This window comes from Elgaria multicarinata, chromosome 6, assembly GCF_023053635.1.
Source record: "Elgaria multicarinata webbii isolate HBS135686 ecotype San Diego chromosome 6, rElgMul1.1.pri, whole genome shotgun sequence".
In the NCBI taxonomy this organism is placed as follows: Eukaryota; Metazoa; Chordata; class Lepidosauria; order Squamata; family Anguidae; genus Elgaria; species Elgaria multicarinata.
The window spans coordinates 54,531,555-54,558,453 of NC_086176.1; the positions used below are offsets into that span (position 1 = coordinate 54,531,555).

The 26,899-nt window shown below is 41.9% G+C and overlaps 1 protein-coding gene across 1 annotated transcript in view; it reads right to left on the reverse strand.

The window, feature by feature from the left end:
* The window catches only part of CNTNAP4 (contactin associated protein family member 4), a 285,406-nt gene that overhangs the window by 170,209 nt on the left and 88,298 nt on the right, over positions 1–26,899 (reverse strand). Inside the window, exon 3 of the mRNA XM_063129435.1 lies at positions 22,266–22,459. Coding sequence (XP_062985505.1) covers positions 22,266–22,459 — 194 coding nt within the window. The remainder of the gene's footprint in view (positions 1–22,265; positions 22,460–26,899) is intronic.

The following is a 26,899-nucleotide window of genomic DNA, read 5'->3' on the forward strand; positions in this document are numbered from 1 at the left end:
GTTATTCCTTTGACGTTAGTTCAAAAACTACATCTCAGTGCTCAGCCAATTGTACACACAACCCAAGTGATCATCCACAAAACAAGAGTTGTGTCTCATGGCTTTCTGCAATGTTGCAGTGGAGGCTGGGGTGCAACTCTAGATGTATGTACAATTGGTATGCACCCATCCACTCACACCCACACATCCTATTAAAGGATTGAGACAGAATATGTTCATAAAGTAGCCATTTTGCTTTAATAGCCAGTAAAACCAAGATGGTAAAAAAGCCAAGAGGAAAAAAATATCATTATGTTTTGAGAATATTGCCTAGAAAATACTATTTTAATGTTATTACCGATGTTATTTTTTTAAAAAATTAATGCTTTGTCTTGGATCCTAACTTACCTTCCATTACTGCCTCGCCATTCGCTTTGCACCAATATGTTCCTGGTAGTTAGGATTCCTTGGAAATGGAGTGAGATATGTGTGTGGGAGGATGCAGGTGGAGGGGGGAGTTAGTGGAAGACCAACTTAAGGTCTAAACCATTATCTATGAGTCATAACAGCTAATGATTGTCTTGAAATTCATATATGATCTTAAATGCACAGTACTCGCATCCACTGTTCCAAAGCTGATTGGTTAGATAACTTGTGAGGAATGGCACTAGGTTGCTAACATAATGGTAGATACATATTTCATGGAGTAATTTGTAGTAGTTTGCAAGACTGCCAGAAGACATCTCTAAAGAACAGCAATATGGATAAATCAATTTAGTTTTCTTAAGAGGTCAGACCATGTAAGGTTTTCAATACTTCAAGGTCTGCATTCTTAACTTTGAGAATGGCGCATTAGTGTTGTGTTTCCATTACTTCAATACAGCTGGTTGTATATATCACAGACTGTAGTTGACTGCAGTTATTCTAACATGCCATTGCAAATGGACCACCAGAAGGTGACTGTTACTGTTATTTCCAATTCCATGAGAATATCAGAGATTTTAAGACCAACTGAAAATCATGAGCAGTGGATGCTAACATCTTGTTCTCCCCAACAGGTAATTTACATGCCATTACAAAGTTTCCAAGATATTCACCTCAGAACTAATGATAGCTGATTATAAAAGTAGGCAAACCCAATACTGAGTAAAATGACCTAGCACTAGTCATTGCTATTGTGAGCCAAAATGGAAAAGTATTAACGTTTGCTTTATAAATAGCTTCACATGGCAGTAAATTCCTCAGTCTATGTGGATCTACACCCTGGATGTCAATACTCTGTTAAATATAAGTAATAATTTTGTCAACAAGGTTCACAGTATTCACAAGCCTCATGTGGCGCAGAGCGGTAAAGCAGTAGTTTCTGCAGCTAAAACTCTCCCCACGGCCTGAGTTCGATCCCAGTGGAAGCTGATTTCAGGCAGCCGGCTCGGGTCGACTCAGCCTTCCATCCTTCCAAGGTCAGTAAAATGAGTACCCAGCTAGCTGGGGGAAAGGTAATAATGGCCAGGGAAGGCAATGGCAAACCACCCTGCTATAAGGTCTGCCAAGAAAACGTCAGCGAAAGCTGGCGTCCCTCCAAGAGTCAGTAATGACTCAGTGCTTGCACGAGAGGTTCCTTTCCTTTCTTTCATAAGGTTTACACACACACACACACACACACACACACACACACACACACACACACACCCTACACCTGGTCAGTGGAAAGTGCTCCAAATAAAGGGTGTGTGTATGAATTAGGGCTGTGTCAGAGTCCTGAACTGAAGAGGTGTGATTTGATCTGAATCCAGAGTGGGTTGGCTCCTTCCAAAGCATTGCTCAGCCTAGGAAACCACAGCTTCTGACCCACTTTGGATGTCCAAATCTCACTTCGGATTCAGACCAGGTCCTAGGTGGGCCAAGATGGATCAGAGCCAGTTTGGAAGCTCTGAAACAGCCTCCAAAGTGGTGTGTGTGTGTGTGTGTGTGTGTGTGTGTGTGTGTGTGCGCACAACACTAGTAAGTATGCATCTCTTTGCATCTTTCAATTCTCTTCTGAAGCCTAGTCCACCATCTCCTCCCCCCCCCCTCTGTCTGCTAATGACTGCCTCTTTCTTCAATATCAAAATTCAAACTATTCACTCTGATCTCCCCATCTCTGCCCCTCTTCCAGTTCCTGTCCCTCAACTGTGAGTTCCTCCTGCAACTTTTTCTGCATTCTCTTCGGTCTCAACTGATGAACTGTCTAGAATACTGCACTCTTCAAAACCTTCCACTTGTTCTCTTGATCCGATCCCTTCTTGTGTCTTGATTAATATTATTCCTGTTTCCTCCCCTTCCTTGCTTCATATTATTAATATCTCTTTGTCTTCTAGTTCATTTCCTTCTGCCTTTAAACATGCTACAGTCTCTTCTATTCTTAAAAAGGCTTTGTGCTTTCTCTTTCTAACTACCATCCTGTCTCCTTGTTGCCATTTGTTTCAAAGATCCTGGAGCGGGTGGTTTACTCTCATTGCCTTGATTTTCTTTCTAGTAACTCTACTCTGGATCCTTTACAATCTGGCTTTCATCCTTTGCATTCCACTGAGACATCCCTTACAAAGATTACCAGTGATCTTCTTATTGCCAAGTCTAAAGGCCTTTATTCTGTTCTTATTCTCCTGGATGTTACTGCACTGCAGCCTTTGACATGGTTGATCATGATCTTCTTTTGGATTCCCTTCGTGACCTTGGATTTTGTGACTCTGCCTATAACTGGTTTGCTTCTTATCTAGCAGGTCGTTCGTTCAACATGTTGGCTAATGGCCGCACATCTTCTTCCTTTCCCCTTTCAGTTGGGGTTCCACAGGGCTCAGTGCTTGGCCCGTTGTTGTTTTCTTTATATATGTTGTCCTTGGGTAATCTTATTCGATCTCATGGCCTCCAGTATCATCTGTATGCTGATGATACACAATTATATCTTTCATCTCCAGAACTTTCTCCTGATGTTCAGGATCGTATCTCGGCATGTCTTTCAGATATCTCAGCTTGGTTGTTTCATTGTTGTTTGTAACTTAATATGGCAAAGACAATTGCTTTTCCCCCCTCCCAAACCTTCTCCCTATCTTTCATTCTCTATTACCATCAATAATGTTACACTTACTCCAGTTGAGGAAGCTCGTAGCCTTGGTTTTATATTTGACTTCTCACTCTCCTTTACTCCTCATATTGAGGCTGTAGCTAAGTCCTGCCATTTTTTCTTATATAATATTGCCAGGATCCAATCATTTTTGTCTGACTCTTCTGCCAAGGCTAGTTCATGCTTTGGTTATTACCTGGCTGGACTATTGTAACCTTCTTCTGACTGGCCTTCCTTCTTCTCACATCAGTTCATTGGTTTCTATTCACCATTATGCTGCTAAGATCATCTTCTTGGCTCATTGCTGATCATGTTATTCCCCTTCTGAAATCTCTTCATTGGCTTCCAGTTCACCTCAGAATCCAATATAAGCTTCTCCTGTTGACTTTCAAGGCTTGTCACAATCTAGCTCCTTCCTATCTTTCTTCTCTCATCTCACATTATTGCCCCACTCGTGCTCTTCACTCATCGAATGCCATGTTTACCTGCCCAAGAGTCTCTACTTCTCTTGCTTGACTTCATCCATTTTCTCTTGCTGCCCCTTATGCCTGGAATTCTCTTCCAGAGCATTTGTGGATCACGAGTACAATTACTGTTTTTAAAGCTCAATTGAAAACTTTTCTTTTTTCTACAGCTTTTAGAACTTGACTTTGTTCTTACTTTCACACTGTTAGTTTTATTGTCCCCTGTGTCTATCTGGTGCATTCTCTTCCCTTTCTTATTGTTTTATTATGATTTTATTAGAATGTAAGCCTATGTGGCAGGGTATTGCTGTTTTATTCTTTTACTATGTACAGCACTATGTACATTGATGGTGCTATATAAATCATCATCATCATCATCATCATCATCATCATCATCATCATCATCTTACATTGAGTAGTCAGAAGAGACGGTCAAGCTCTCTATCATGTGAGCAGCCCCCAATCATATGAGGTTATAGAGTAATCAGATAGGTCCAGCGATTTAGTGAAGTTGTTATGGTCTGATGAAAGCTTCTGTTTCATGATTTCAGTTCTGGTTTAACCAAGTTCCCTATTCCTTACAGATCTAAGGAAACCACCAAAACAAAGCCTCTGATTGAAAAGTTGGTGCATTCCATGAATGGTTTTTGCCAAGCTAAAGTCTACACATGGGGGTTACTGAGTTCTCAAAGAAGGAGTTGTGACATGAGAATTGGCTGCTGATTCAGGACAGTGAAAGGGAAAGAGGAGACCCCTTTTGAGTAAAAAAAGTAAGCACCCCTTCTCAGCTTGCATTCTTTCCTTGCTCCTAGATATAAACAAGAATGTTGTTTTAGTTCATTTAACATCAGAACTTTCTATGTTTGGACACCCAAACATAAGCATATTTTTTGGCCGACACTCACATATTCCCATGTTTCACAAAATGTGCTCATCAGAAAAATGCACACATTTGGAAAAGAATATGCATATATGTTTTTTAATTTGGAAAAGAGTCCACACTTGGGTGTGCACTTTAGAAATGAGCACCCAAATACGCACTTTTCCTGTTGGAACAAACACACACAAACACTGGCATTCAGAAATGGGAGAAAGGCAGACGAAGCTTCAAGGTGGAACTCAGAGATCTTTGATGAGCTTGACCTCACTGATTAAGAACATAAGAAGAGCCCTGCTGGATCAGACCAAGGGTCCATCTAGTCCAGTGTTCACTTCACCCAGGGGCCAACCAGCTGCCCATGAGAAACCCACAAGGAGGACAGGAGAGCAGTCTTCAATCCCTACTTGCCTCTTATGGCCTTTTTCCATCCTCCCCGTGCATACTTCGCTCTTTCTCTTTTTCTGGCTCTCTCCAGGGTGGCAACTTAGGGGTGGCACAAATTTGCCTGCCAGGCAAGGTGTGGAGTTTCTGTGCACACACACTTCAGGACTTCTGAGGCCTTACTGTCTAACACAGCCCAGCCTGAAAGATGAGGGAAACTCCAAAAGAGCAGCCAGTACACCACAAGGAGCTAAGGTGAGAAGATGAAATTGCAAAGCCTCCCCCCCCCCCCGCCAAGTATGGATGCACTTGTGTACTGTTAGGGGGATGCTTTGATTCCAATTCTAATTGAAATAAAATCATAGAGACGTTTGGGTCTGTTTTAAGCTTCAAAAACATCCAGGAATTTTGCTCAATTATTATGAAGCCATGAATGTATGCGTTAGTGGAAATGTGCAAATTAAGTTTCAGACATTAACATTTAGTGTTATTAGGCAATATCAATTTCCTGGGACATGTTCCAGAAAAGAGCCATTTAGGTTGTACATGTTTCAATTAAAGCAACAGACTGTAATAATATTTATTTACAATCATGCAGTGCCTCTTATCCTAATTTTTAAATATTATATGCAAACATTGCAACAAAAAAGTATTCTCTTGAGCAGTAGCATTGACAGGCACTTAAAAGATCTGGGGCACAGGCCTTTAACACAAATGTGCACAAAGGTGTGCACCAACCCCCACCCATCCCAATTTGGTACTTCAGAAAACATCTCTCTTCTGCTCAGAATCTACCCACCAACTTAATAATGAACCCAAGTCAAGGTTCAGAAAACTGAGGCTTTGTGTTTCCTGTTGACCATCATTGGAAATTTAAGAAACCCTGTAAGTTTTTTTCTCTTTGTCAGAATTGGATATAGTTTCAGGCTTAGGAGGAAATGACATCTGTCTTATGTCAGAAAAATAGGTGTAGTGTTTTGTTTTGTTTTTGTACTCTGTGCCTTTATATTTTGTTTTTCTTTTAAAGTGAAGTGACTATAACTTTTTTAAAAAAATTCGTGGCAGAACTGGATGAAAATTCAGGATTAGATGATCCATCTGAGGGGATAATGTCTGCCAAATTGCAGAATGATAGCCACGGCGATTTTTGTACAAGTGCAGCCTTGACATTCTAAAGCTCTCCAAAAGACAACATACTTGTTTCCTTATGTGCCTTGTGATCCATTGTTCTGAAAATTACAGACAGCCTAGAGGTGTCCCTAAGTAGGAAGAGGTTCACCTAGGTAAGAAAGCATAAATGTTTCATACGGATAGGTGCACTAGTTCATGTGGAAGGCAAATTCTCCAATTTGGAGGGTGGAATGATTTGAGGGTGGGGTGGTTCTGCTCTTCCTCCAGCATGTTGTCATAGGGACTTGTTAGCCAGTTGAATGGACTTCTTAGTCCTCCCTCCCATCACCCACACAGAAATGGAGCCCAGATGAAACAGTAATCGCTAGATAACAAAGCCAGAGTAGGGGGAAGAGCCCATGCCCATCAGAGCACCACAACTAATGAACTGGAGTAGGAGGGAGAAGGGACAGGGTGGAGTGGGAGAGCAAACAAGTGAAAACTCACATGAAAGGGAACGTGTGTGATGGAGCCCTTGATGCGCTTATGAAAAGGAAGTAAAAATGCAGAGACAAATCAGAGGGGAAAAATAGGTGATGAAGCCCTCAGATTCCTTCTTCAACCATGGCCCTTTCTTCACCTAAGGGTTATCCCAGGAAAATGGAGGGATGGTCCCTGCCTGATCCCGCAATCCCCTGTGTGGCATTTGGATGTACTGGAATGATCCCAGGATGATCCAGGATATAGGGCTGGTGTAAACATGCCCCATGTCAAACCACTTTTCTCAAAGACCTGGGTGAGGCGCAGAATGACTAAAATAAATCTTCTTGTCTCTTTGTATAAAGCCAAATACAATTCAGAAGGTCTCTTGCCCAATACCCTCATCTTGAGAATTCCCCAGGCAGTGCTCTGGATAGAATGAGGAGGTGAAAGAAAGATCAGGAGGGAAGAAGAGGAAAAGAGGAATGGTGATTGGAAATGGAGAAGCCAAGTGAGGAGTAGCACTTCAGAGGACTTTTGGAGGGTGTGGCAGTTGCACATAGTTAAATTAACTTTAAGATATGAGGTGACTGAGGATTTTTTCTTGCTTTTTTAAAGCAATAAAACCTACATAAATGCCTCAGCATTTCCTGGATCGTGATGTCACATAGTCCTAACCAGGGATGTTGTGGGTGCCTGACTGAGTCTGGGAGTCTGATGGACATCACCACATCTGCCCTACCCTGGATCCAGTCAGGCACTGCGGTGCATTCACAGATCCACACCCTGAAAGACCACGAGGCCCAATAAGCACTTGGCAGCCATCCACCCTCATCTAGAGCCTCCATTGTGTGTCACGGTGGAGACTCCAGAAATTATGAATTTCCCCCGTTGCGTAAATGGGGCTTTTACACTCACCATTTACACAATGGGGGAAATATGTACTTTCTGGAACAAGGGAGGACAGCTGCTGAGCACTTATTGGGCCTCACTGAGCCTCAAAAGACCAGTGGAGGCGGACGTTGGCAGTGAGGCAAGCATCTGAAGAATCGGATGTGGGTGAGTTTGCCCCTTCCTAGTCCTAACTCTCCTTTTGGTATAGTCTGCTACCTGCAGCTATATGGGAAAAATTAAAGTGGACTGGGAGAAAGACATTTTTGGAGTCTTATGAGGACCACCAATTACTATTGTAGTAAAAGCCAATGATAAGGAAATTGAAAGTCTTTTCCTCACCAAATCTTTTTCTATAACATGCACTGAACAATAGTTGGGTTTCGGTGCAGAAGGTCTTTTTGGTAAGGTGTACGGATGAACTTTATTTTTCAGCTGAAGTTGTGATCTTAAGCAGTTTTGCTTAGCAGAAAATGCTATTGAAATAAATGGGATTTTTTAATAAATGCAAATGTGTTTACAGTTATAGTGCCAAAAGTAAAAAAGCTAGAGCAAGAACTGAAACCTAACATCTGCAGTTTTCCTCCGCTTACATTTCCCTCTGATTTATTATATACTATTTCACTTGCCACAGGCGGGTGTCAGTTTTTACTACAAATGCCTTTAGGTTCAGCCATAAGATTCTGAATCCTCCTCAGCATTTTTGCTCAGAGGGAATCAATGAAACCAGAAGAGAGAGAGACAGACGGGGTGGGGGTGGGGAGATGAAACAGATGATTAGTTTTCACAGTTGTGTTGTGTTATATTTCAGGAGGGTTCCATTTATATACTGCTTCATGAAAATATCAATTAGAGGAAAACCACTGCTAGCTGAAGGGAGCAATCCTATGTCCCCCTAGACAGCATCTACGGGGCTATAGGATTCTGCAATCTGAGGTCGGAGACAGCGCTGTGACCTCAGAGGGGGGAAATTGGAATCCTGTGTGTGTGTCCATCCACCCCTGCCCTCCTCCTCACAGCTGGCACAGAAAGTCAGGAACTTGACCTTGGAGAAGGGGAGAAGGGGACATTTTGGTGGACGGAGGGGGGAGGAGACTGTACAGATCAGGATACAAATTATCTTGAGACCCCTCCAAGCTCCTTTCCTCCCCCTCCTATATGCCAAAGCTAGATGGGCAAAAAAGCCCATTTAGCAAAAAATACAGGATGGGAGGACAAGGAGGTGAAGGATGCTTGTAAACTTCCATATTCAGTGGCTTACATTCATTGAGGGTGTGCAACTCATAGGATTGAGCCCTAATTTTTTCAAATGTTCTGATAAGACATCATTGGAAATAATAATATTTAGCTTTCATATTGCACTGTGCAGTGGAATCCTGTACATGTTTGCTGAGAGGCAAGCTCCTGTGGGGTAAATAGGACTTACTCTCAGGTAGGTGTGCATAGGACTGCAGCCTTAGAGTGTTCAAAGTGTGTCACATACCATTTTTCATAAACCCTTTCAGCAATCTTGTAAAGTAACTCAGTAGTATTAGTTCTTTATTGGGGGTTGAGGCTGCGAGATAATGGCTTGCCTAAGGCTACTTACTGAGTACTTGGCAGAGGTGAAAACCTGAACTGGAAACTTTATGGCTTGCAGCTCAATTTCTTAGCCACTATGCTATATTAGCTATCATTTAATTTCGACCCCTCCACAAATTGCTTTAGCTACATAAACCACAGACCTATTCAAATGTGCAGATCCAAGCAGGGCAGAGAAAATGAAAGCCTCTGCAAGTCAGCTTCTGTTCTGTGGCCACCTGGTCATCTAAATTACACCTTCATGGGCAGCACTTGGCACACGGCAATTTCAATTGGGTAGAAGAGCAGTCGCCCCAGATCGTCTTCTGGATCTCTCTGGACAAGTAGGAATAGAAACACTGAGCAAACAGTGGCTCTCAGCTCACCTGCAACAACCAGCTGTATCATGTTGCACATAAATGGGGTTTTATAACAGGGACTGAGATCCAAACAATGAATAGTATAGAAGCAAACCACCGCACAGATTACAGAATGAACTAACTTAAGTAATGCCTGAATATTAGACCAAGCAAGTTTACTGGAAATTCAACTAAACTGAACACCCACAAATATGGTGAATATAACTGTAAATAATAACATCCCTTGGAAATCCTTTTGCTGTGTCACTCTCAGCAGCTTCCTCAGATTTACACACTCAGAATTCCCTCAAAAGGTGGATTTAACTGAGCGTATATGTTCCAGTGCCTCTATTCCTTTGCTTTTTATTTACTATTCAAATTCAGGACTCCTCTTCTGAAGAGGATCACTGAAATCCCAATTCATTTGTTCATTATTTCTCTCCAGCTGCTACACAGCCATGGAAACAGGAAGCACTACTTCAAGTCATCACCTTGGTCTGCCATCTTGAATTCTGTTTTTCTGTTTGAGAAATTAAATTTGGAACAGTGATTTTTCAGATTTAGCATGATTAAATTAATCTAGAAAAATGGGTTCCCAAAAATTAAACAAAGAACACCTCCTGCACCATTTCCCAGACAATTTCAAAGAAATATGACCAAGCTCCCAGCTGCCCCATCCAGCATGGCCAATGGTCAGGAATGCTGGGAGTTGTAGTCCAAAACATATGGGGGACACCAGGTTGAGGAAGGCTGGCCTGGAGTACTAATTTCTCTGGTCAGTTCCCAATTCCAGGGTTTTGACAGTACAACTAGCCATTAGCAGCAATGTAAAAATCCAAGAGGACAGTCTGAAAACCAGGTAGATCTATCCACCGTAGGAGATGGACAAAACAAATACCCCCCATAGGCCCCCACCCTTGCAGGGATTTGAAGTACTTGGGATCCAAATGTCTTATATTGTCACCTTCAGATTTTAAAATATATGATAATTTAACTAATATCATAAGTTTATGAACCGAAGTGTGAACATGGCATTTATACAATTAAGGAAAATATTTCTTGCACAGGTTGGTGCAGGGCTATGCTAAAATTTGACCTAGCTCCAGTGTTGTTATCACAAAAACTATGCCACTGCACCCCTATGCCTTCCAGTTCCTGGACTACTCACGGGATACATCCTGCTCTTGCTGCAGCAGGCTCTATTTGCACAATCACCACAGCTTAAACGACCCACCGTGCATTGTTGAAGCTGTGGCATGTGCTGGTGCCTGCTGGGTGCTATTTGCCTAATTACCTGCCCCGTCATGGCTTGTTGTATTGTCTGAACCCAGGCAGCATGGCTTGATTAAGGGGAAACAACCCTCAAATAACTCAACCACAGGACATGGCTCATTTGATGGTTGGTTCCCCCTCAAAAGAGCCATGCTGCTCGGGTTCAAATAACATAAGCTGCGGCCAGACAAGTAATTAGGCAAATAGTGTCTGGCATGTGCCACCATGTGCCGTGGCTTAAAGAAGTCACCATGGCTTGTTGGGTCATTAAAACAGCCCCAGTGCTTATTTATTGAGAACAGACCTCCAATGTTATTTTATGTACATAACCATTTGGATAACAAGTAGCACTCAGTTTTATTGCTCTGCTACATTTGTCAAATGTAAATGAATGAAGCTTTAGCTGCAATGGCACAAACCTCAATCCACACCACTGCAGCAAATTTGGACCCTGAGAACTGGGCTGAAAGCCAGTCCAATAGTAACTACGGCTGGGTGCATGGACAGAGTGTTAGGTGGCCAACAGAAGTATTAGATTATATACTCCAACAACCTACATTTTCATTTTCAGGAACACTCAAAAAGCTAAGGAATGCAGATACAGAATATTGCAGATTCAATAAATTACATTGCATGCATAATGATCCTTCACAGACTTTAAAAGAAATAAGCTCAATTGAACTTTACCAATGCCTGCTCTTTAGCATAATATACAATCTGATCTTCTAGAGTGCTGAAATTGCAAATATGCTCTTTCCACATGAACTATAAATCAAGCAAAGAACTACAAACAGTAGAACTTTTTAGGAGGGGCAGTAAACAGATCAATACTACCTGAAAATAATATTGATGAATATTAAATTCATGCATCAAGGCATAATGCCAAACCTCTACTGTACCATCAGCAGGATTGCAATTGAAGTATAAAAAAGGCTCCGTTTTGCATGAACAGAGAGAACAACGCAGTTAAGGCCTTTTCTGAGGCAGTACCAAGCCACAGAAGGAATGTTGGGGAAAGAAATAACCATGGAGTTAAAGCAAGAAGATCTGACAGCTCCAACAGTGATAATAGAATGAACATTCTTTTAAAAAATACAGGAACATCACCCATATACATTAGAACTGCAAGCAAAAGGTCATTCCTCGGCACTGCTCAGTTGATAATGAGGATTGCTCATGGTGCGAAATATATAATCCCTATGAAAATTATTCAACCAAGGTCACAGGCTCTAAGGGAGACTGTAACAAAAGGCTGGGAGGTGATGAAATTATTTTCATCAACTTCCATTAATTAAAGTGTTGTTAATTGCCATTCAAAACACAGCAGCAGAATGGTACTAAGCTGTGTATCATTTTGCGGAAGGTGTGTAGCAGGGCTGTGGTTTGGACTTCAAATAAAATGCACCTAAAATGTGCCATAGGGGCTCTGGATCGCCAAAACTTAAAAATACACAGTCTGTGTTCCCCACCTTGGGAGGACATTGGGTGTATGTGTTGGGGGGTAGCCCTATTGAAGGTCTGCCATTCGAAGTCCAAGTCCAGCTTAAAGGGTAATGAATCATAGAACTGCTGCCCACCAACAAGCTGAACAACTGAACCGGTCCCCTGGGCACAGTCCTCCACAGAATACAGAGAATTATTGGCATTCCACCCCAGAGAGAGAGAGAGAGAGAGAGAGAATGAATGAATGAATGAATAGCAGGAGCCACTTGATACTTTTTCCTTTAGACCAGAAGGAAGAGGAGGGAGGAGAAGGAGGTGGAGAAGTATGGTGTAGTGGCTAAAGTGTTGGACTGGGAGTCGGGAGAGCTGGGTTCTAGTCCCCACTTGGCCATGGAAGTCCACTGGGTGATTTTGGGTCAGTCGCAGACTCTCAGCCCAGCAGGGTTGTTGTTGTGAGGATAAAATGGAGAGGAGGAGGATTATGTATGCTGCCTTGGGTACCTTGGAGAAAAAAGGTGGGATATAAATCCAATAATAAATAAAATAAATAAAAAGAAGTTGCAGCAGCAGCAGCAAATGAGGAAAATGTCAGCAGACTATGTCATATTCCTGCAAGCTTAATCGTACCCACTCAGCCTAAAGGTTGATTCTCCCTCCCACACACAAAAGCATCCCCTTCTCAGATTCAGAACTGCCTTCTCCTGAAACTACTAAAAAGCTCCTTCTTGTCCTGACACGTTGCTCACCTAAGGAACGAAGCCTGAGGCAGCAGTTAGATGAGGCCAGCCAGGCCATTATTCACTACCCAAATCAGCTGACACAGCTTGGTTGCTGAGCTTTGCGATCATTATTTGGTTGGGGCTACAGAGCGGCAAAGATATACGATGCATCTGCTCAAGAGCTGCCCTGATGGCACAAATTCAGGTGGCCAGAAGACCTCTTTTACAGAAGACAGTCTTCTATGTGAAGTTTCAAATTAGCATCTTGAATCAGGCTCGGACACAAACAGGCAGCCAATGCTAGCGAGCCAGAATTGGTATTGCATGTTTAGACCTTCTAGTCCGAGTTATTAATCTGGCTGCCACGTTTTGCGCATGCTGCAGTTTCTGAACAGTCTTCAAGAGCAGCTCCTTTAGTATGTTTTGCAGCTTTGCCTACTGGAAAGAATATTACATTCCTTCTCCCGCCCCCCCCCCCCCCAAAAGCTTTCTTCATGTGACAAGCACACTGCAGACCTCTAGAGACACATGCCACATTTCTGAGTGGAACTGGGATTTCTAAATCTGTGAAAAGATCCCAGAGTATCTTTTCCCCAGAGACACCTATGATACAGTAGACCAGCCTTCCCCAATCCAGTGCCCTCCAGATGTGATTGGTGACAGCTACCATTATACCTAGTCAGTATGGCCTATTAGGGTCATGGTAATTGTAGTCCAACATATCTGGAGGGCCAGTAGCAGATGGCAGACCAATCATTGTTAACCATGTATACAACAAGCAGGGACTGGGTAAGAGCTGGAACATCCTTGAGGTCTGAACTTTAAGGAATGGAAGTTGGGATGTATGAGAATTTTGTTTTTACTCACAAAACATCTGGCCCATTTGAAATTCCAAATATGTGCATGAGTAAGTGTCCAGCAAAAATACTTGCAAATTGTCAAATACATGCTTGCGTTCATCTCATTCCCAATTCTCAAATCGATTTCCTAATCTGCACAGAATTCCTCAGTAAACTGATCTATAGAGGAAATTTGCATGAAGTTGGGGAGATTTGTGCAGACTTCTGCTCAGTTTGCCCAAATTCCCCATCCGCACAAAGAAAGCAATGATCACAAGTGTGAATGAGAATCAGGTATGAGATGAGTGGTACGATAATGTCTGGAGAATCTCAACAGCACTCATTTACCCTCCCGAAATGGAAACTACTCAGTCAGTATTCACATTTAAAGCCTTTTGAATATGCCTTAATAGGAAGACTTCATAACTATGGAGATAAGAGCTTAGGTGTTTGCCATGACAAAACACAGGCAGCATTTGCTCTTTTTTAAAGTTACCCTTACATCCTACCCTTCCTACAAGGAGTTCAAGGCAGCATACATAGTTCTCCCACACCCCGTGTTACTCCCACAACAACCCTGAGTAGGCTAGGCTCAGGAAGAATGACTGCTCTGATGTCATTCAGAGACCTTCACGCTTGAGTGAAGATTGGACGCTGTGCACCCCCTACTCCATACTGGCATTCCTAATTGATTGAGCTTCTGAGTGACAGTATAGCTCTTTAAAAATACATATTTTTGAAATTTATGCTAGGATGTGATGACTTAGGGACATAGGAAGCTATCTTATATCAAGTCAGACCCTTGGTCCATATAGCCCAGTATTGTCAGCATTGATTGGCAGTGGCTTTCCAGGGTTTCAATCAGGATTCTTTCCTAGCCCAACCCAGAAAAACTGGAGATTGAACCTGAGACCTTCTTCACAACTCTACCACTGAGTTGTGGCCCCTCCCTCCACATGGGCTATGGCCCACCATCCTGAAATCTCAGCAGTTCTTGCAAAGTTGAAATGTTGGGCTGTCAGAAATTTGTACTGTGATGATGTGCTTCATTGTTAATTGTTGACAGGGGCACATTCCCAGGCACAAGTTCCCATAGCTTTGGGATCTGCTTTTTGGAGATAAACAGCTTTCAGTGGTATAAATCTCATTTCTAAAGTGCTGGTGACTTGTGTGCGTCATGGCTTCCTTGTAGCTTGAGCTAATTCCTACACATTCTACTAGCTAAGGAAGGTCGCTTGCTACCCATAAGCTTCTGCAAGAAGGAGGAAACTGACACACTCTTATATTCAAGAATACAGCAGGGAAAAAGAAGAATATGGACACTAGCCTATGATTATGGGGATAATACATATCAAGTGCCAAACACTATATATGCAACTTTATTCTTTTGCAAGTGCACAAAAACAAAAAACAAAAACAAATTGAGCCATAGGAACATAGTAAGCTGCCTTATACCAAGTCAGATGATTGATCCATCCAGCTCAGGTATTATCTATACTGATTGGGAGTAGATCTCCAGGATTTCAGAAAGGAGTCTGTCAGATCTTTGCATATAAAACATGCACACCGAATCAGTGTGGTTTGCCAAGGGGAGGATGTTATTAGAAGGGGCCCATTTCAGCTTTAAAAAATGCAAGATGTATATATTAGCAAACATTTGAGTGCTGGGAATTTAAGAAACAAATCTTGCAAATATATATTTTACATATATATTTTTACTGCTCAGCTTGGTGAAAAATTATTATCACCAAATTCAAAATTAAATGAGCAGGAACACAAGCCTTTGCAGAAGCATTTTATCCCTAACCTTAAGTCATGGCCTTTAAACCTATTTGGAAAATACTCAATGTACTCAGCTATTACATTGACCTTGCTGTTCTCAAATAGGCAGATTTCATTCCCAGTGCGCCTTATCACCTTGGTAGCAGTGTAATTGTGGTGAGAAAGGATGTATTGATATGCTTGATCTGTGAACTTTTAATTCCTGTAAAGCATCTGCTTCCATAAATTCTGGAACAAGATGGACTTACATGCATATTATAGCCTTTGTTGTTTAAATCTCAATTCCCCAACTAACACACGTTGCATTGAATATAAATTACCTTGGTCTTACTCTGAGACTAAATGAATGCACCATCATAATCCATGCCGCCTTGTACCCATCATTTCTTTAATACTGATTCACACAAACCCTTTTGGACATAACTAACTAATTACGGAACTTTCTGAAAATGTAAAGTAGTACAGCGTGTTCAATTCAGAAATCACTTAACCTAGGGCATGTCTACAGCTAGGGAGGGAGGGGGGAGGATTTCGCTATATTCTAATCGCAAGATCCTTCCCCTGGATTCACACATGGCGAGCAACGTCTCGGGAGGAAGCAGGACGTTGCGGCCACCTTTTTTGGGGTGGGTGGGGAAGCAGCAGGGCCAGTCACACAAGAGCGAGGCCCCACTCCAACAAACAGTAAGCCAAAAAAATCCCCCACACCCTCCCCACCGAAACTGGCCCCCAAACCCCCTCCCTGCTCTTCCAGGGGTGGCAAAATTGCTGCCACACACTCCCCTGATGGGCACAGAGCCATGCTGCCTGGCTCCTTGCCTGTTTCTAGAGAAGTAATAAGAAGCTTAGTCCAGAAGCTTTATAGAACTTATAAACTAAAGCAAATAATTGCTCTCTGATGCTGACAAATTTGTGACGGAATTGCAAGATTCGCAGTGGCTGCTCAAAAGTTGAGAAGAAGATTCATAGAGGTCAATATGGTGAACACTAATGATGAAATTCAATATGCAGTTTTAACGTATCAGTAATATTAACCTTTATACATCTATGGACCTTTTAATATAAATTCTTAGTGTCTCTTATTTTAATTCTTTGTATTAAGACTAACTTTTACATATTTATGTGCACCTTCTAAGAAAACATTCTCTAGCAACTTTTTGTATTTGACTTCTTTGTATTGTAGAGTTTCTGTGTGCAACAATGTGTGCATTGTTGGTGTATGCATTTGTAAAGTTGATATGACCATGATGATTGAAAGAACAAATAAACATCACAACTAAAGCAAATAAGGCAGTAATTTGTGCTGCTCTAGCAAACATACCATCCAACTCCTGCCAAGCAGGAACACACTGGATTCTCTTTTGCTTATCCAACAACTCCCATGGCCATCTTTGACAAGGAAGGGATAAGCGAAAACTGTGCAGACCCTCATAGCTGCTGACTCAAACGACTCTTAGGATGCTTTGCAAGGTGTTTGGAGGGAGAGCTACACCACAGGAAAAGCCAGGGAGTACAAATGCTATTCCTACTTGAGAGTTAAAGCTAAGGAGAAGACAGAGTGCCAGTTCTGTGCTCATTCTGAAACATAGGCCTTTGCTAGACTTACCTTAAAATCTGCGCAGGACAAGGGGAGAGCCCGTGATGCAACTATCATGGGATCTCGCCCTCATTTACACATGAGGCACAATGAGCTCACGAAGAGAGCCGTTGCGCCCGCCATTTTTTTCTTTTCTTAAAGGGGTGATGCGCACGAACGCTCGTGTGCTTAGGTAAGCTGATTTTTTTTTTAAAAAAAATCATTCTCCCCGCTCCCCGCACCCTGTCCCCAGTAGGCGCAGCTTCTCCCAGCGATGTGTGAGTAATTGCGCAAAGCTGGGAAAAGCGGTGAAATGGGCTACACACTCACGGTCTGGGGCTCAGGCCGAGACCACGGGAAAAATCGGGCTAGAAGGGGTAGGCTATATCCCGGGTCCAGGGAGGGTTGATCCCTCCCTGAGCCCGGGATCCCCTGTGCGTCATCTGGATGCACAGTGGCGTTCCCGGGTATCAGCCTGGGATATAGCCTGGTCTAGCAATGTCCTTCACAAGTTGTTTCCACTGCAGAGAAGCGCAGGTTCTTGGGCCCTGAACTCAGAAGGATATTATTCTCCACTATACTAAACTAGCAGTCTTCTAACAGCAAAACCACATAATTTGATCCTTGTTAACCTCTTCCAAAGCTGAAGTGAATCCCCTTTGGAGGGGATTCAAAAATGTGCAAATGATCATTAATTACAGCTGCTTCACCAGCAAATGGAAGGCCAGTCAAAAATGTTCTGAACTGAGAAGGTAGAGGGGCTGGCCTCAAGAATTATAGAATGGCAACTCATTCTCCATTACCATGAATAAAAGCTGAGGGAATGGTTAAGTGTGATACTCCAAATGACAGTTGCGAATGAGAGAAAAATCCAACCAAAACTGGTTTTGAAAAGCCCTAAAAGTGATGTATCAGTGGTGCACTGTAGTACTTAATAACATATGCAAAGCAGAAAGTATATCATGGCATCAGGTTTATGTTCCTAAAACATGCCACACATTCTCTGAAATCATCAAATATGCACTTAGAATAACAGAGATAGTGTAGTGAAAGCAAGAATTTATCAGAATATTTAACCCAACATTGCATGCAAACATTTTCTTTTTAATAGCATCCAGACAGAGTAACAATTTTATTTTAATAGTGACCACATAAGTATAGTAAGTAACTATATTAACTAAAATGCAGACAAAGTCCAGAATAAGATATGAATACAGTTGTCCTTTCACATGTTTGCATACTGTAATTTCATTCGCAACAACTCTGCTCAGATGACACACTAAGCCATGGTGGTTAACCATTTTGAGCTAAACATTATGGCTTAGCATGTCATGTCATGTGAACCATTCCTAACCATGGTGGCTACATAACCATGGCTTAAACATGCTTACTAACCATTTGCTGCAAAACGGTTAGTGGCTTAACTATGGCTTAGCGTGTTGTCTGAACAGGTCCAAAGTAAGTTTTATAACTCAGACCTCACCTCCTTCCCTCTAATGCATAGATCAAATTCACTTTCATGAACCATCTTTTTGCCATGTTCTTCAGATAGCAAGGGGAGAGTGAAAGCCATTCTTAATGGCTGACCCCAAAATATTGGAGTTCCAGTCCCTCAGAGACCCTCCCACGTTTGTGCATCTTTCAGGAATGTTACACACTTTCAGTGGCCATCATGTGTAAGGCAACCACGATAGTCTGTCTGTCTGTCTCTGTGTGTGTGTGTGTGTGTGTGTGTGTGTGTGTGTGTCTGTTTTTCTCCATACACACATTTATTATACATATATATATAGGGCATGTCTAGACCAGCTCGGGGTAGTCCCTGGATCATTACTGTGTGTCCAGATGATGCACAGGGGATCCTGGGGACAACCTGGGATGATCAGGGACTTTCCCTGGGATATCAGGAACCACGTAAAACCCATTTTTCTGCAGTTCTGGGACCATCCCACAGAGCACAGTCTGCTGCTCCCAGGTTCTCCCATCCTCCCTGTGAGTAGGAGGGCACATGAAATGGGCACAGAGCTGCACAGCAGCAGTCCATGCCAATCAGGGTTGAGGGGTAGGGAGCGGGGTTGGGTGTTTTTTAAAAAACGTACTTTTGTGCTGGAGCACAAGTGCGCTCCTCTCCATAGTTTTTTTTTTTTTTAATGTTGGCCATGACATCCTTCTGGGATGTCACATGACCATCAAGCATGTGCTGAACTGCAGTCAGCACATGCTGCTGCCTACCAAGGTATGATTTAATCATAGGTAACACTGTAATCCTATGTGTAAATCCCACGTAGCTCAATGGAAGGTACTCCTAGTCCTAGGTAAGTGGGCATAATTATTGTTGCTTTAATTATTGAGCTGTCTTTGTAAATGAGCAGATTTTCGAGGTCAATTCATCCAGTGTGGTGAGGCAGCTAAAATAGTTGACCTTGGTTCAAATCTGCATTCTTTGATAAAGCTCACTGGATGACCTCAGGCTATGCACACACTTTCAGGCTAACCTAGCTCACAGGGTGGTTGAGAGGATAAGATGGGAGAGGGAGAACCATGCATGATGCCTTGAGCTCCTTGGAGGAAAGGCTGAATATAAATGTGATTTATATAAATAAATCATGTCCTTCTCTTACTGAGGTAAAACACTGCAAGCTTTGATAAGGTCTGCCTTCCAACTGAGTTAGCCTAGCAAGATGATTTATTTGATATGCTACTTCTATATACATTCGAGTTTTGTACTACTTTTTCTTCAGAATCACTCACTTGTATTTCAGTTTTTATTTCTAATAACTTCTATTTGCTCTTTTATCATTCTTTTAACCTTTTGCAACGATTATATGTCAAAAGGTTATTCAGAAATGTCTTCTGAAAATTGGCTGTAATTTGAATGCTTAAACTACTCCGTAAAATTTTATTCAATTATAAATTAATCTGGTCAATGAGTGAATATATACGTCATTAAAGAACTTAGACCACTGCACTGTCAGCTGTTAACCATCCTCAAAAAATGCATAAGAAATGGATTACTTGCTCCTTATAGGCCTCTGGGCTGCCATATTTTTCTTCAGGATTCCAAATCTAGCTAATTGACATCATATCATAAGCTAAGCAGTCATGCTAAATAGTTCAACTGCTGCATCATAGATACAGGCTAGGGCATAATACATAGTAAAATAAATGAATTAATATGCTAAAACGAAAATTGTGTTGGATCCAGATTTAGTTACTCCAGTGAAATCAATGGTATAAGCTAGTCATCACTCATTTAAGACTCAATGAACCCATTCAGACAACACGCTAAACCATACTGCTTAACCACAAAATGGTTAATGGAATGCATTAAGGTTAATGCATTCTGTTAACCATTTTGTGGTTAAGCAGCAAGGTTTATTATGTTGTCTGAACGGGGCCACTGATTTCAGTGGGTCTTCTCTAACCATGTCTAAGGCCTCATCTTCATGAGCACGGGAGAAATGTGCACTGTTGCTATTTTCCGCAGTATGTTGAAATTGGCTCCACTCCATTATTGTTATACAGCAGAGCCAGCTGTCCCTAAAACCCAGCTCTTCAGTGTCAGAAAAGATATACTTCTGAGTGGGTGGAGTAGAATTAATGTCATCTAGGAAAAAAGCTTGTTACCCACCCCTCCCCAGGCTCCCCCTGCCACAACAGTTTAATGAATGGGAATGGGGAGTAACTAACCCACAGTATTGGCTTCCCATGAGAACACCCCACTGGCACAGCTAAGCCCTACTCCAAAAACAACAACAACACTACATCAGAGAAACCAGTTGACACAGCTCCCAACTCTGGAGCCTTGCAGCTCCAGAGCTAACATCATATCTCAGAAGCGAATTAACACAATTCCCTGTTTACAATTCTAGAGCTGTGTAGCTCCAGAGCTAGCAACACATCAGAGAAATGAATTAACAAAATTCCCTGTTTGCGACTCCAGAGCTGCACAGCTCCAGAGTAAGCGACTCATTGGAGAAGTGAATTAACAATGTTCCAGAGCTAATTAATGCAGCAATAAGGAAGTGCATAGATGTCTCTCAATGGGAATGCTAGGAAAAGGAGTGAAAGGGGAGGGGGCAATCATAGCTAGATCACAGGCATGCCCAGGATTTAATGCGGAGGCACAGGGGCACATTGCAAAGCAAGTGCCTGAGAACTGCTTTAACTAAAAGGATTGGAGTAAAAGGGCTCTCTGATACAGTAGCTTTTCCAGGTGCAAGCAGCTGCTTGAAAGTGCACTGACAATGACATCAGCCCTTTCCACACCTAAAAGTTATCCCAGGCAAATGGAGGGATCATCCCTGCCTGCTTCCGGGATCCCTTGTGTGTCATTTGCATGCACAGGGATGATCCTGGGATGATCCTGGGGGAAAAGGCAGGTGTAGAAACGGCCATCATGTGCTGCAAAAGATCTCACAGCACCGCCAAACCCCAGGAAACCCCCCATGAAGACATCCCCTAAGTCTGGATCTAACCCATAGTATTTCAAAGAAAGGCTCTGCCTTTTACATAGACAATCAGAGCAGCAACAAATTAAGATGATTTCAGCAAAACAAAACTCACATTTTCCCAATAAAAAAGGACTACTTTGAAGGCTCCTAGACAGAGCAACCAAATAAATCCACACAATATAGACCTTCCTAATTTCCCCACTACAGGTGCTTTCATAGACAATATTCATTATAGTTTTTTTTTTTAGCAAAGTTATATTTTCCACTGCAATAGGGTATTTCAAAATTTTATGCTGAATATTCATTGAAAAGATATTGAAAATCATATAATGTGCATATAAAAGGAGAACAATTACTTCAGGCAATAAAAATGCTAGGATAAGGGATATAATATTTAGGATATATACTGCTAAAAATGAGGTTCAAAAATCTCTTTTTGGTCCTTGGCTTAATGTTTTTAAAGCCTAATATATTTTAATACTTTGCCACAAATACAAAATATTTTATTTTATTTTATTGATATCAATGTTATGAATTTTTCAATGGCCAATGTTGTATAAACCTAGTTTTGCCAAATGCTGGTTTTGTGTTTGAGATTATCAACATTTTTTTTTAATTCTTCTAAATTTCAGACTTAAACTCATTGCACAAAATATTTAGCCATTGTACAAACACGACATATTTTTAGTTTTTCCAAGTCTATGATCACAACACAAGTAAAAAAACATAAAGGACTGTTATTCAAAATGCAAAACATTATCGAAACTCTATATATTTCTCAAGGGAAGTATTTGGTAATTGAACAAAGGTAGAACTCGATCAAATACATATTTGATCTAGTGTGAGATTCTTCTTGTTTAACTCAGAAATTTCAAATCTCCTATGTAAAATTAGCTTGATGAAATATATTGAGCTAATGCACACCAAAATGATTACTGTACTGAAAGCATTAACTGTGTCATTCACAAAAAGAACATACCCAAATGCTTTCTTCTTGACGATATTGCTTCCAGTTCCTTCCACTGTCACTAAACATCAGGAGGTAGCTTGTTACCCAGTCGGAACTCCCATATCCACCTTGGGTAGCAACAGTGGTAATTTCAGTTCTCTCACCAAGATCAATCTGGAGCCATTGATATTTATTTGATATGAGTGGAGTCCAGCCACCGGCACCTTCAGTGTTAAATATAAAGGGGAAAATAGATAAGAGCAATCAATTCAGAGCAGAAGCATGGAAATGCCAAAGTTGTTATTATTATTATTATTATTTATTTATATAGCACCATCAATGTACATGGTGCTGTACAGAGTAAAACAGTAAATAGCAAGACCCTGCCGCATAGGATTACAACAACAATAAGCTTTTTGAGACTGAAGTAAAACTGTAGTTGGTTTCTCTGTCAACAGTAATATTGTTTTTGCTCATTAACACAATGATAGTGAAAAGCAACTTATACTGCTAGTAGCTGAGCCTTTGAAGAGGCTTTTTAGAATGAGGGAAAACTGGACAAAAACCAAGAAATCACCAAACAAAAAAGGTGGAGCCAGAAAAGGGCGCATGGCCATTTGGGGAACCTCAGAGGGCCAGATTGTGATCCCAGGTGGGATGGATCTGGCCCCTAGGCCTGACATTCTGCACACTGTAATGTGAACTTCTTTAGGGGTGCCTTATTTCTGTTGTACAGAATACATAAAATCTCAAATTATCTTTTTGATTTTTTCTTCCAGCCTTGATAGGCTGCTTCATCAAAACAAAAACAAAACACACACAAAAAACCCAGCCGCACACATACACATATATATGCACACATACACACATGTGCATGTACACACACACACACACACAGAGAGAGAGAGAGAGAGAGAGAGAGAGAGAGAGAGAGATTATAGTATAAGTTTTCAACATGGACTCTAGTGCACTAATGCATATGCCATAATCAATGTGTTAGTCTTTAAGGTGCCACAAAACTGCTTGTTCTTATTGGGTCTATGACTGAATTCTGACTAAGAATTATTTAACCTTTGACTTCCTGCTAAGATGTAAATGTTACCAGTAGTACATGGGTCATATTTGACAGAGTTTTCTGTAATACAAATTATATCACATTTGCTATTCATGCTCTATTGCTAGACCTTGATCAAAAGGCCCACAAACATCATTGCTGAACATGGTTGAAAGAGTTTTGGGGTGTTTGATGTTCATTCTCTTTCCATAGCCAGTAAGTGGGGTCACCTCTATTCTGTAATCATTCAAGGAACATTGGCTAAACCAGCGTGACTGCGTTCTAAAGAAATTAGTAAAAGCTCTGTAGAGGTTTACATAATTGTTTAATCAATAAAGACATTCTAAACAATGAATAGCTTTGATATAGCCATCAATAACACCTCCAAGTCAGATGTTTATAAATGACACATACACAATTTACTTCTCAACGGTTTATGGCAAGTTGCACAATGGGATTGCCATATAACGTACTTCCTTCAAGGACTTTGGTTCAGCAAACATGGGTTTATACTATTCATCTCCTCCTCAAATGAAATCTGTGAGATATGTTTGACTAAGGAATGAGGATTTGCCCAAAGGTGCCACCCAATGAGCTTCATGCCTGAGTAGAGGGATGAGGAAAATAAAAACCAAATGTATGATAAGTGCCTAAAGGTATTTTCTTGCAAACTTGGTGCATTATCAAGTCAGTCACCTGCATGTGAAAATGTACATGCAAAGCTCTCCATATTCTACATGGTCAGGAAGAGTGCCAGCATGGCAAACGGGTGGGAAGGGGTTGGCGGGAGATGGAGATGTGATATGGGACTGGCTCAACTCTGAACACTGATTACTATGTTGTTGTTTTTAGTGTACTCAGAGGCCATAGCTAGACAGGGCAAAATCCTGGGGTAATCCCGGGATCGTCACTGTGTGTCCACATGACGCACAGGGGATCCCTGGATCAGGGAGGGATGATCCCTCCCTTGCCCCAGGAACTCGCCCTCCCCTTTAGCCCGGGTTTTTCCATGATCTTGGGCTGAGCCCAAGACCGCAGAACATGTGGCCGGATGCCGCGGATTGATCCAGCTCCTTGCAATTCCTCGCAAGGAGCCGGGAGCTGTGCACGGGGTGCAGCACTCCTCAAGAGTGCTGCGCCCATCGGGGTTAGGGTGAGGGGAGCAGGGAAAATAATTTAAATTTTAAAAACTTACCTTTTGGGGATTAGCGTTCGTGCACTGCTGCCCCTTTAATAAAAAAAAATGGCAGGCGCAACACCTCGCTTCTGAGGTCGTTGCGTATCACATGTAAACAGGACGGATCTCGCGATAAACACATCGCGAGATCTTCCCTCCTCCATCACGGGCTAACAGGTAGGTCTAGCTAAAGCCATAGTAACAGGATGACATTAGCCTGTGGAGCCCTCCTCCCAGCCTCTTTGAAGCATGGCTCCCTCCCTCCCTGTTTGCAGTGTAGGGTTTAACTGGTCTCTCTTTTGAGGGCTGAGCAGGGATTTTGGGCACACTGTCCAATTGGCTCACTGTGGGTCTTTTTGCCTGCTTCACACTGCAAGTGGGGTGGGAGTGTCTTAAGTGGATTTGTGGGTCTTCTTTCAGTTCAATTGGTCACATTCCCCTAGGTAGGCTGGTTTGGCCTGGATAGGGATGGTGATCATTCTGAGGCATCGGTGGTAGTGACAGGTGATGTCTGAGGGCCTCTCATTAAAGGTTTTGCAGTGGTGGGGATAAGGATTGCCTGTGGGACCATCTCACCTCACAGACTGAGAGTTTTGTGACCCAGGGGGGATGTGATAGGGGATGCCCCCCTTGCCCCAAATGGGGAAGTCCTGGGAGTGCTGATTCTATAGTTGGCATACTGCAGGCAAAGAATGTTTCACCCAATTACATTGACCAGCTTTTGCCAGCATAGAGGAATAGCCACCCAGGCATTCCTCTTTGCAGATCATATTGAATAAATGTGGCCTGACTTTCAATCCATACAGTTGGGTTGTCTCTTTATTGTCTTGTCTCCTTCACTCGCAGTGGAATTCACTACCACAAGATGTGGTGATGGCCACCAATTTGGATGGTCTTAAAAGGGGGTTGGATAAATTCCTGGAAGAAAAGTCTATCAAGGGCTACTAGTCCTGGTGGTTAAGTGCAACCTCCAGTATCAGAGGCAGTAAGCCTCTATATACTAGCTGCTGGGGAACATGGGTAGGAGGGTGCTGTTGCACTCATGTTCTTCTTCTGGATTCCTGGGCCAGATCTACACCAAGCAGGATATTGCACTATGAAAGTGGTATGAAAGAAGTATATAAGAGGCAGGAGCCACACTACTGCTTTATAGCAGTATTGAAGGGCACTGACAACTGTTGGGACCCATGACACATATCATATACCACTTTCATACCACTTTCACAGTGAAATATCCTGCTTGGTGTAGATCTGGCCCATGAAAAGCTGGTTGGCCACTGTGTGAACAGAGTGCTGGACTAGATGGACCCTTGGTCTGATCCAGCATGCCTTTTCTTATGTTCTTAATATAGGACATACCTCCCCCCCCCTCCCGAGTGCTATGTGCATCTCTTAGAACAGTGTTGAAATATTCTTACTAAAAATGACTGAATATATATATATATATATATATATATATATATATATATATATATCTTTTAGGCCTCATCAGCTTCACAAAGGAAGGATCAGAAACAGAATTTTAAAAACAAATGATGAAATGAAGGCAAAATCAATAATGATTTTCAACCTCTTGGTATTCCACTGTAAATGTCTTTTTCTTTTTCTTTTAGATTCAGGGCAAGTAACGATAAAGTCTTTTTATTCCATGAGGGAAAGGATACAATGAAAATGCATTAGAGTTCTTCCCCACAGAAAAATCTTATTTCAGCTTTCATCTGGATCAGATCTTGATCAGATTCTCCACAAGAAAACCCCCATAGGCTAGCCATGGATTTTCATGATAATCCAATTTGTAAAGCATCCTGTGAATCAGCTATTCAAAAGTCATGAGTTTGCCTGCTTATCATTTCCCCCCCACAAAGACTGAAGATGAGAGTGACCCAAACCTACCTGCAGATAATTCAAAATCAATGTACACGTGCCTAAATTAAAGATGCTTGCTCATGTAGAATAGATTGAGCACTGCAGCATCAGCATCTTCTAGATCAATCAGTGGAACATTATAAGGAACTTTCTTAAATCAGAAGCACAGCACAGTTCATTCAGACATCAGAAAACATTTAGTCACTCCATCAAAAATAATAAAAATCTGCAACTTTGCCTGTCTTGCAGCTGAAGAATTAGATAAAACAAAGTAAAATGACACTCTGGGTTTGCACGTTCAGGGCAGCCCACCATAGCTTATTTAAGCCCTAGTGGGTTGTGGTGTGTCCTGACTACCCTTTTGAATATTCAAGCTCTGGCAGATGGTCATTTAACATGTCATGCAAACCGAGCATGGGTGGGTTATGTGAGGGTTAAACAATCCTCACATAACCCTAAAACAGCCCATGGGTTTTGATGTTTAACCCTTGCATATGCCACCTTGCCAAGTTCGCATGACATGATCAATCACAGCAACCACCCACAGTGGGCTGCGACAATCGCGTG